General features: G+C 41.4%; 1 protein-coding gene across 1 annotated transcript; it reads left to right on the top strand.

Annotated features, from left to right (window-relative positions):
• Positions 1-343: 343 nt before the first annotated feature.
• tbx22 (T-box transcription factor 22) lies at positions 344-7,704 on the top strand. Its single transcript, XM_015059908.1, has 7 exons — positions 344-517; positions 1,588-1,689; positions 2,688-2,862; positions 4,451-4,615; positions 6,221-6,285; positions 6,589-6,674; positions 6,770-7,704. The coding sequence occupies exons 1-7, from the start codon at positions 495-497 to the stop codon at positions 7,297-7,299; spliced, it is 1,146 nt and encodes a 381-aa protein (XP_014915394.1). The 5' UTR covers positions 344-494; the 3' UTR covers positions 7,300-7,704.
• The last annotated feature ends 3,852 nt before the right edge of the window (positions 7,705-11,556 follow it).

The following is an 11,556-nucleotide window of genomic DNA, read 5'->3' on the forward strand; positions in this document are numbered from 1 at the left end:
TCAGCAGCGGTGAGAACCCGCAAAAAGCTGGGGATGCAGCAAGTTTTACGCAAAGTGGAGGAAAGAAGTTTGAAAAACATTTTTTTAAATAATATATTTTGTTTTCTAACCTACTTGGCTAGTGAAACATATAATTCAAAAGCAAATATGTCCATCATGTTAAATAGAGCTTTAGTTCTGGAGTTATCCTAAGAAAGCATCCCGATATTTCTATAACAACCTTTAAAAACACCCAAAATAACTCAAACATGGTTTTCTTTTTTTTATATATATATATATTTTTTTTCCTTGTTATTTTTCCAGGCCTGTCCGAACACACCGCCAGCCAGATGACTGTAGCAGGTTCATGGAGGCCTGGAGACGCGCCGGGACAGAGCGGGCCAGAGGAGTCTGACCCGGGGCCCGAGGAGAGCGACTCCCGGCCGGACAGAGAGGTCCGGGCGGAGCTGCAGGGCTCCGAGCTGTGGAAGAGGTTCTATGAAATCGGAACCGAGATGATCATCACCAAAGCTGGCAGGTAAAAAAAAAAGGAAAGAAAAAAACTTACAGACCTGATGTGACAGTTCAACACAACTGGCTGCTCCAATTTACAGAATTAATGAAGCCGATAAAAACGTTTAATCTGGTAGACAAGCGAAACGTTTTCATCAGATTATGATCAGATGAATTAAAATAAACCGTCCCCGGACTTTTCTGTTTAAATCAGACAACGCTTTGTCTAAAAAATAAAAAACAGCCCCATATAAACATCTATGAACAGTCCACGTTATCGCCGTCAGTTACGCATGAACTAAAAAGTGGACATTATCAGCAACACGTATCGCTCCGGCATTTACATTAACTGCTCTGCGGTCACAGGTGCGCGTTTATCAGGCGGAAAAAAAGACCTTTCAACTCGCTGCGGCCGTTCAGGGATGAGTAAAGAAAACTGCTGGTTTTCCAAACAAATGAGCGGCTTATCAGTTTGTGGCGGGAGCAGAAACTAATTAGAATATTGGGAGACATTTCCGTCTCTCCTCCATGTTTTATTGTGACTGGGAGACGGAGAAAAGTGCAGAAAGTGGGTCAAAGTTTGTTTGTGTGTGTGTGTGTGTATATATATATATATATATAAAGACCACTTAAAGTGATCAGTTTCTCCGATTTTACGTTTTATAGGTAAATGTTTGAGTAAAATGAAGATTGTTCTTTTATTCTATGAACTACTGACATGTCTCCGAAATTCCAAGCAAAAATTTAGTATTAATTTGCAGAAAATGAGAAATGATTAAAATAAGGGAAAAGATGCAGCGCTTTCAGTCCTCAGATCATGCAAAGAAAACAAGTTAATGTTCATTTAGAAACAACAATACAGATGTTTTAACTCGGGAAGAGTTCAGAAATCAATATTTAGTTGCAGGTTTTCTATGGGGTTAATTTTCTCCAGAGGTGTATATTAAAAAAATATATATATTCGGAAAAATAATAATAAAAAGTAACACTATATTGAATTTTAATATTTTCCAAAATGTTTTGTAAAATTGTCAATATTATCGCGATATTTGATTTGATACTTTTTTTTCTCCTTTTTTTTGCGCTTGTCTTTAGAAGAATGTTTCCTTCTGTGCGCGTCAAAGTGCGCAACCTGGACCCCTGCCAGCAGTATTACGTGGCAATGGACGTCATGCCCGTGGACTCCAAGCGCTACAGGTTTGTGGACTCACGAAACAAGCCGTGGTTTAACTCATGCTTTGTTTCTTTTTGCTCTAATATGAGGCTGCATCTTAGTTAGCAACCGTTTATAGCTTCACAGCTAAAAGGCTCCAATAAACGTGATAAATGTACTTAATAAAATTAGTGTAAGTCTATAAAAAAAAAAATTCTTTTTTTTCAACCAAATAAAATCTATTTTATTGGCTGAAATAAATGTCGTTCTAACTGTTCTGTTTTACGCTGGCTTAAACTTTGAACACAGCAGAAAATATGAAAAATATATTCATTCATGAAGCTTATATAAAAATACACCTGATTAGTAAGAGGGGAAAACACTCATAATTGGAGATATTAATGTACAAAAACCAGTTTAATAAGTGCAAAGAAGCAGTTTCACTGTTTCTCTTATGAGGTTTGACCTCCATGCAAAAGAGAAAAACTAAACAGCTGGCTTGTGATTAAAACAAAAACAATAATAAATCTGATCATAAATGTAGCAGACTGGTTATATTTCACCTGGTCTTAGATAGTGAGTTTACGTTTTGCTCTAAAAATCCCCTTTCATAAATTCATCTCTCTTTTTTTCTTTTTTTTTTTTCTTTTTTTTAACACATCTTGTTGTGGTAGCCAGCATGTTTGGCCTCAGTTTTAAGTGCTGTTGCTGATATCTGAAGCTGGATAAAAAGTGAAATTCTTCAAACCACACCTCTTCTGACAGAAGAGCGTTTAGTAAGTTGAAACATTCACTGCTAATAAAACCCAGAGAAACGTGTCGGCTTTTCCTGCTGGAAGCAGATGTGAGGTCAGTGGCTTCTCCTTTGCTCTCGTGCGATTTGTCACCTAAATAAAGCAGCTAACGTTACAAATCAGCTGTCGTTAAAATTAAAGTAAAATAGAAAATGAAACTTTCCCAAATTCCTTTTTTACAGTGTAGCTTTTCTTTTAGGCCTTAACTTGCTGACGTTTTTGTTTTTTTGTTTGTTTCTTCTGTGCAGGTACGTGTACCACAGCTCGCAGTGGATGGTGGCTGGGAACACGGACCACTCGTGCATCTCTCCGCGCCTCTACGTTCACCCGGACTCGCCGTGTACGGGGGAGACGTGGATGCGACAGGTGATCAGCTTCGACCGGGTCAAGCTCACCAACAACGAGATGGACGACAAGGGACATGTAGGTTGACCCCGGGGTCGCTTTCCTCTTCCTCGACCACAGCTGTCCTGTCGATCTGGGACGAAAAAAAGCGAGTTGAATTTAACCACTAAAACTCATGTTTTATAAGGGTATATATATTTTTTTGCTTTTGAGTAACTTTGTTTCAGTTTTACAGCTAAAAGAGAATCACAAATTGGTTAAATTCGTGGCTCAGGGTTCAACTTTCTGTCTGGCAAGTTGGACTTTAGCAATTCCCACAAATCCTGTGACATTTTATTGAGTTTCTGTGGTTTTTCAAAATACAACACAAGTGAAGACGATTAGATCCTAAAGTCCAGGTAGGATCAGATACCAAAACAGCAGCAACAACAAAATCAACCAGTATTTTTCATTCAAATTTAAGCATCTCCTGGACTAGTTTTTGCAGTGTATGGAAGGCAGATTTCTTCTTTTTGCGTTTTTGTTTGGATAACATGTTGAGGCGTAGCATGTCCTCATATTTGTCAGTCATGCTGGACATCAGAGTCAGTTCTTAGCGGCGCTGACAGCTCCAGCTCTCCTTAAATCACCGTCGCCTTTCCCGGCTCCGATACTGAAGGGGAGACGAGGAAGCGGAAATCCTTCTGGGCTCCAAACGTGGAAACGGCACAGATGTGGAGACCGGGAGGGTTTGGACACAAACAAGAGGCAGTGATTCGATATTTACGCTAGAAAACGTAAAACCACTTCATAAGTAAATCTAATTCTGCTATTTTCTTAAAGTCTTTTTTATTACACTAACTGCTGGACCATTGGTTTTGTTCCCTGTTTTTAATCTCTTAAAAACTTAAATGAACAGGAATAAAATGGATGATGTTCCCAACAGAAAGACTTGTGTTGAGTTCAAATGTGGTTAAAAAGTGGTTTTTATATTAAATCAAAACAATTAGTACATTTTTAACACATTATGGGTTAAAGAAAGTATTAAAGAACCAACTGACTGTTCATTTTATAAATATTTAATTTAGTTTCATCAGCTGACATGAAAATAATAATTTTTTTTCTGGATGTTGAACTAACTTTTATGTTTGCAGTTTTGTTTAACTTAAATTCAAACAGGAGATTTAACAAATAAAACAGATTTAATTTGTCTATTCCAAACAAATTCACAAATTACTAAACTACAGCGACAACACACCTCAGCGCTAAAAACAAATTTTGAACATTTTCTTTTGTTTTGGATCCAAATTGTTTAGTTGAATCCCTTATGTATTTTATATTTAGATTTACTTATTCTAATCCAAGTGTTTTAATATTTTTATTTTTATTGGTTCTGTAGAATAACTAAGCTTTCATATTGTGCTTTCTTTTTTATCAGTGTAATCAGACAAACTACACTGTTTTCCTTTATTTTACAATTGTTTAGATTATTATAATGTTTAATTTCAAATTAAATGCCCGCTCTCATACAAAATAAAAGTTGCGATAAAGCTTTTTGGGATTTTTCCATAACTTTCAGGTGTTCTCCTGTTAAATCTATAAATGTCAGCGTGAATAACCAGTGACAAAAACACCTTGTCAAATTAACTTAACAAATCTGGACACGTCTTCCTCTGTCGGCCAGCAGATCATTCTTCAGTCGATGCATAAATACAAGCCCCGCGTCCACATCATCCGGCACGACCCTCGGATGGACCTGTCCCAGATCCAGTCCCTGCCAGCCGAAGGGGTGAACACCTTCTCCTTCCCAGAGACGGAGTTCACCACCGTCACAGCCTACCAGAACCAACAGGTGACGCTACACTGACACCAACGTCACACAGAGCAACGACGACTCTGTAGCAGTCTGGAGAATACCAGCTGCTGCTTTGAAACATTTTGTTCCGAACATATTAAAGCGAGCTTCAGTTTGACTGCATGTTCAGAAGAAGAAGAAGAAAACTAAACTAAATAAAACAGAGCATCAGTAATGCACAGCTTTTCTGATTTTCTGGGGCTCAGAAATGATTACAGCTTTGTGGTTGATTTAATAACTGCAGTTTTAACAAAGCATCCTAAAGCTGATTCTGATTTTTCTTTAAGAGCTGCAATTTAAAACAATACAGGAACAACATGAAAATAAGTTCAAGTTTTCCAGTTGCATGTGGTCATTAGCTGTATCGCTACACTGTGCAAGAGAGAGAACACTGCAAAACAGGAATTAGTCATTTAAAACTATCAGCTAAAACCTAAAACTTTTGCATCTTCAATTAGCCACATAGGTAATAAAACTATATGAATTAACATGACTATTTACTTGAAGATCATTTCCTTAATTCTAAATGTTTTAAAAACTGCTAACATTTCAGACTCTATCAATGCTCCATAATAGAGCTTCCCAAACCTTAGAAGCATGAAGCAGAGTAGCTATATGATAATATGTTTAGCCTTCCTGCTGGCTGCTAAAGGTTATTCACTCCATATTTACAAATGTTACCTTGGTGAGAATTGACTGCCTGAGGTAGATGTGTTTCTTATATACCTGAGAAATCATCAAGTTGGCACTAAAACAGGAAGAGGACGAAAAAGTCTAAGAGTGAAACGACAAGCACCTGCTAATCGCTAGCTCGTTGTGTTAGCAGCCTGTATGAACAGCTAACCTATCTCCGACTGCGTATAGTATTTACTTTAACTTCTTCCCGTAAATTTATTTTAAACACCTGACAGAAACCAAACGTAACTGAGTTTCAGTCTAATTCTCTCAGTACCTCTTTCCACACCAAAAGTTGTTGTTTTTCACACATCCTAGTGGTAGTTAGCTTACATATGCTATGCTAGCTGGTCGGGGCACTCAGGTCAAACTGAGGGCATGCGTTGTCTTCTCCAGAAATAACCAGAAAGCAGAGGTTTACTCTTTGTTGTGAACATGTTAGTAGCTGTGATCCTGTTTGACGTTACATATGAATGAATGAACCTCCAGTTTGTGAAGCTTAAGTACGGCATGTGGCCTCGGTGAAACCATAAATCCAGTGTTGTTTTCATGCTCCTCGGAGAGAGGGTGTGTGTATTTCACACAGCCTACCTGACCCTGCCGCTCGCTGCCATTCCTTCGGTAACAGAGCCGCCTGTGGGGGCTCCCACCTCTTTTCATCAGGGCTCATTTTACTATCAGGGAACATATTATTACAAAAGCTCAGTAACAAGATGTGACTGCTACAGCTGCCGGGGCCCACGGCCCGTTAAAGCGGGGCATAAAACGGTACAAACTCCTGTCTGAACAGTGTTTGACAGGGCTGATAAAATCCAAACAGAAAGGAGGGGAGTTCTGCCACTTTTCCCCTCCCGCGTGAAGCCGAGCTCATTGTTAGCTTAACAGATGTCCAGCTGACGCTCTGAATTTGTTCCTCTTTTGGGCAAGATCACCAAGTTGAAGATCGACAGGAACCCGTTCGCCAAAGGCTTCAGAGATCCAGGGCGGAACAGGTACGGCACACTTCGCCACACACAGAACATCAACGCTTTTACGCTGCAGATCGGTTAGCGTCATGCCAACCTGACTCGATTAGCATTTGGCTAAACGAGTCAGGAGGGAATTTCAGTTTTAACTACTGAAATGTGAACCCATGTAAAACCTTCAAATAAATCTGAACAGCGTAGTGCAGAATTTCACACCTTTCAGAATCAACATTTGAATTCCTACATAAGGATTTTTACTGTTTACACAGTAAATCAGGAGTTGTGTGTATATGTGTGTGTGTGTGTGTGTGTGTGCGTGGGTGTGTGTAGGGGGGTTTTGGACGGCCTGTTGGAGTCATACCCCTGGAGAGCCCCTCTGAGCTTGGACTTTAAGCCTTTCTCCATCCAGCTCCAAGGTACTAATCTGAAAATCTGTTTAGTTTTCTTGTCTGAAGTTTCCCACGCTTTCTCACATAACGGAGTGACTCCAGTTCGTGACATCTGTTGACAGGAAGCTCCCTGTCGCCGAGCGGCACTGCGAAGAACTTCCTCCCTCTCTCGTCGTCTTCACCTCTTCTTCCGTTCTCCTGCCCGGACGCCGCTCTCCACGCTCTCACCCTGCCCCTCTTTGGGAAGGCGTCCACCGCAACGCCCTCCATTTCTCCGCTGCCCGGCAGAGTCTTCTCCTCCCTGGGAGCGGACGGACTGAAAGGCCTTCCTTCTCTTCCGCCGCTAGCGGACCTGCCACTTCTGTCGGCGCTGCAGGGGAAGAAACCCCTTCACTGCAGGGATCCATGTCTGCACCGGTCCCCCGGTAGCTCCCCGTGTCTCGTCCCCCTCCACAGCCCTCTGAGCCCGCCGGGATCATCCCTCCTGCCTCATCTCTCTGACACTACGACCCCCTACTGTCTTTACAGCTACAGCTTCCCCCTGAGTCCCCAACTCACGGCTATTTCTAGACACGGCAAACTGAGCGAAGACACGACAGACTGCCTGCTGCGGCACCCCGCCTGGCAGCAGACCTCCAACCACTGCCTCTGACAGCTGGACTCTTAGGACCAAGCAGAACCAAATGGGGAAAAAGCGACTGACTGCGAGGTGGACCTTTGTATTTAAGAACGATTCAAAACGATGTGTTGGAAGGTCAAGCACAAAAACCGATCCTGAAGCTGGTCAATCCTGAGCCAAAACCTCCAAAGTTGGAATAAATGTACAAACTTTTCTCTTCAGGGTGGAAGTAGATTGTTTTTTATTTTCACAGTCTTTCTGTGAGGTTATAGTTATTTAAGCCAACTTCTTCACACAATGTTACCAAAGAGCATCGACAAAAGGAGCCTGGGTTATGTCAGGTAATGACTGAGAAACATGGCATTTACTGTCACAGTCGCCATTAACATAACCATGGTGAAGTACCTATTAAAGTTTATTTTGTACTTCGGTCAAAAAGGTTCAAAAGGTTTTTTAGCATACCAACACAGAAACATACAAGGAAATTATAGGTATCTCTGCAAATATGTAAATATTGTCCACCACAACTCCTAAAATATTCACTCGTATCATTTTTTTGACAAAAGAATCACTTTTGGCAAAACAATGACGTAGGCCATTGCTCTACGAAGGCGACGGTATGCATTTATGTACGTACCGTACACAGACACATGCCAACAGACACAAAAACGTACATATGAGAAAAGTGTTTTCCAGTTGTGCATGACAAATGGCCCTGCATTCATCACGTGGAGTTCTCCGACAGCGAACAAAAGTGTGTTTTGTGTTTACTCTGAGGACTTGGTGTCAGGCTCAGCCACCCCTGACCGATACCATGAGCTCATCAGGTCTCTCTGTGGTTTTCGGCTCGGTGCAACAGCTGCCAGAGTTCAGGCAGCCAGCTTCCCTTTCTGCACCGTACAACCAATATGACTAATCAGAGACTCCTGGAGGTGAAGTGATTGTGCTTCAGAGATCTTTATTGGGCCCAGATGCAGCAGAAAACAGACCTTTGTTCACCGACACAGTCCAAAGAGTCATTGTTAGAGAGGTGGAGACTTTTCCTTGTGGCTTTTCAGCTAAGAAAGTTCATGAAAATCAAATGAAATAGACCCAGTATGGGACTGCATGTACCAAATGGGACACGCCTGTTTAGCCGCTGATGTGATAATTCCTGCCTTCAGCTCCGACTCGAGGCCCGGTACCCAACCCTCCCGCTCTTCTTCTGGTGGTTTAGGCAAAGCGGGGGGATGGTGGGTGGAAATGGACTGTTTCCCGACAAACGGTCATAACCAAACAGCAATTTACTTGTCATAGCCGAGCGCGTCAGCGAGCTAACGTGGGCTGGACGGGGCGGAGAGGGGAAAATAGCAGGAAGGAGTCAATTGAGGAACTCGGGCTAAAGGGGGATGGCCCCTCGGTCTCAGCTAGCGGTCAGGTGCAGCAGCCCTATCAGACAGCTCGCCCTTTGTGCACAGGCAGACACAATCAGCGCCGGGTCACTCGATACTGTCATTTCCATGTTTGCCTACCTTGTGGGACAATCATTCTAAATTCCCAACTAATTCCTGATCTTTCAATTAAACTAATTGCTTTCATCCGAGGAGACCTGAACTCTGCACCTGTCTCTGTCCAGCGTGGTTTAAGCTGATTCCCAAACTCGCTGAAAACGAAAAAGACGTAACCGACTGCAGAGAGAAAGGTGTTAGTTTGAGCTGCAAGGAGTTATGGGCGGTACAATCATTTTTGCAAGAATCCCACGGCCTCTGAGATACATTTACCGTCCTACGCAACGCAACATGACATTCTGTCTGGCTGCAATGCCTCTGATTTCATTTTTGACATGCAAATCACAACAAAAGTCTGCCTAGAAGTGGAAGCGGAGTGAAGCTTTTATCAGCCTGCTGATCCTGAATGTCCTCCTCTGTTCCTCCAGCGCCGTAAAGCGTGTCAACATGATCCTCTTGTAGGTGGCGGCTGAAATAACACGGAACCCGTTCCGATTCCAGCTTGGAATAACACGAGGAGGGGACGGACGTCTGTGATTGACGGGCAGTAAAAGAAAAAAAAAGAGAAAAAGGGAGGGAAATTTGACCCCAGGAGTCATTTGCTTCCAATCATGTGAAATGGCATCCCGAAACAGGAGAGGCTCTGCGTCGAGCGTAGACGTGTAAATATACTGCCCATTCATTAGATTAGCATGCATGACACACACAGAGGCGCAGCACAAACACGCCGCGTGTCGGTTGTCGTCTGCAGGACTCCACCGTGCTGCACCCGCCGCGCTCGGCGCCCTGCAGCTCGTCCCTCCGCACAGTCTGGACGCTGTTTTCTCTGCAAACTCAATAAAATCCGGTTGTTTATCAGGCCAGATTATGAGACGTGACTGAGTGCAGCTGTCAAACAAAAAACAACAAAAAAAAAATTGGAAGTGAAACCAGCTGTGTCTGAAATTGAATTTCACTCAGAGTCCAATGTGAAAAGCAAGAGCAGTTTAACAGTTATTAAGCGTTCTCCGCTAGTCGGTCAAAAATTCAGAGAGCTGATTTCACACTTGATCATAAGTTCTTTTAAGAAGGATATGAAACTGTAAAATTGAAGATATTTGGGTTTTACTGTCTGAATTGTCAAAGAACTTTGTAAAAAGCCTCACAAAAGTATAATAATCTGTGAATTTTATCACCTTTTGTGAGAACCACAAACTTCCATGTGCTTTATTAGGATTATTTTGCAATAGACAATTGTTACTTTTGCAAGGTAAGCTTCAGTCTCAAGTGTGACTTATTTTCCCAAAATAAACTCTAATTAGCTTCTATGTCTTTGCTGACGAAAATCATCCACAGCATGATGAAGCCACCACCGTGTTTTACAGTGTTAAAACTTCAGGGGTAGTTTTCCTCCAGAACATTATCTGTGTTGGTCATCAGTTTTAGTCTAATGTTCAAGAGCAAGTGGCTCTTTAGACTTTCAATGACTCTTAATAATTGGACTAAAACAGTGCAGAAACAACAATTTATTTTAAAATATAAGCATATAATGCAGATGTTAGTTGTTTTTTTTTGTATGGGATAAAATCTATGTTCTATTTCCACCACAGAATGACTCAAGTATCAGTAATAAATATTTGCTTTTTTGTTTGTTAGAATGAGTTTCCTAAAGCATCATCTTTTTGTAAATATTTTCCTTTGTTTTAAAGCCTTTTTTAAAAAAAGCAGAAATAAAGTGGTGTTTTATAACAAAAAAATGACCACAAATTTTCTATTGTATATATTTATTAAAAGTCTTTAAGCAAAAACGGCTCTGTGGTTGTAAGGTCTCAGACTCTTGGTGAAATCTAAGGGGAAACTTTCTTTCAGCTCTAAGAAACGTTAAACTGGATGTTTAATGACTTTGTGACCGACACTCTTCCGATATGTGCAGCGGTCACTGCAACTCCTCCATCCACTCATTGGCTGCTTCTCTTGTGATTAATGAAAGCTTTTTCTTGACGGAGCCTTTTAAAATGTGAAACAGATTTGACATCTCACAGTACTCTGTGAGATGCCAACAGCTTAGAGCATTGTTTTATGACCTATTTTAATAACGACCAGTCTGGCTTGTTTAGGGCGCTGACGCAAAGGGAGCTGAATACAAATGCAGGCCACACTTTTCAGATTTATAAAAACCGTTTACACTCTTGCATTATTTATCCTCCACTTCATAGCTTAAATTTCAACTTTAATTGAGGAACGGTTCGTTAATACTTTGGCGAGGCGCTCAGTGTATTTACAAACGTCCTGGTCTCCTGGAAAGAGAGGAGAGATGAGTGTGTTTGTACACATGAAAACGTGTGTGTTGTCGGGTTTCCTGTAAGTGAGCGATCCATCCGGCCCTCAAACCAACGCCATTCATCAGACGACGTGCTAATCGCCCCAGCAGCTCTGTGACTCCCAGTTCTGACGTCAACACACGCGGTTTCCATGTCTTTTCCTTCGCTTCCCAGACAGTCAACAACAGCCTCACCCTGCCCGCGTACACACGTATGTCTTCTCCACACGGTCCTTTTTTTCCCTCCATACTCCTCTGCATATTTGTTTATTTTTAAAATATGTACAAAAAAAAAATACAACATGAACCATAATGTCAAAACTGTTTTCATATAGTCAAGAGAGTGGATGAAAGCATAAACTTATCAATATGCCCATTCCAATCCATATATCAAACCCATGTTTCATAGTTAGCATATGAAATCAGCGTAGCATCTACTTAATCTTAATTATAGTGGATGAGCAATCATTAAACAACAAAACCAGCACCAACAACAATTGAATA

Source organism: Poecilia latipinna, unplaced genomic scaffold, assembly GCF_001443285.1.
Source record: "Poecilia latipinna isolate Pla-1442-1.1 unplaced genomic scaffold, P_latipinna-1.0 Scaffold1668, whole genome shotgun sequence".
NCBI classification, from domain to species: domain Eukaryota; kingdom Metazoa; phylum Chordata; class Actinopteri; order Cyprinodontiformes; family Poeciliidae; genus Poecilia; species Poecilia latipinna.

What these genes read in the sequence shown, in the direction of transcription:
- tbx22 (XM_015059908.1), top strand. Translation starts at nt 495, where the DNA reads ATGATCATCACCAAAGCTGGCAG. An exon ending in ATCATCACCAAAGCTGGCAG is followed by an intron (nt 518 to 1,587) that starts GTAAAAAAAAAA and finishes GCTTGTCTTTAG; the next exon opens with AAGAATGTTTCCTTCTGTGC. An exon ending in GTGGACTCCAAGCGCTACAG is followed by an intron (nt 1,690 to 2,687) that starts GTTTGTGGACTC and finishes TCTTCTGTGCAG; the next exon opens with GTACGTGTACCACAGCTCGC.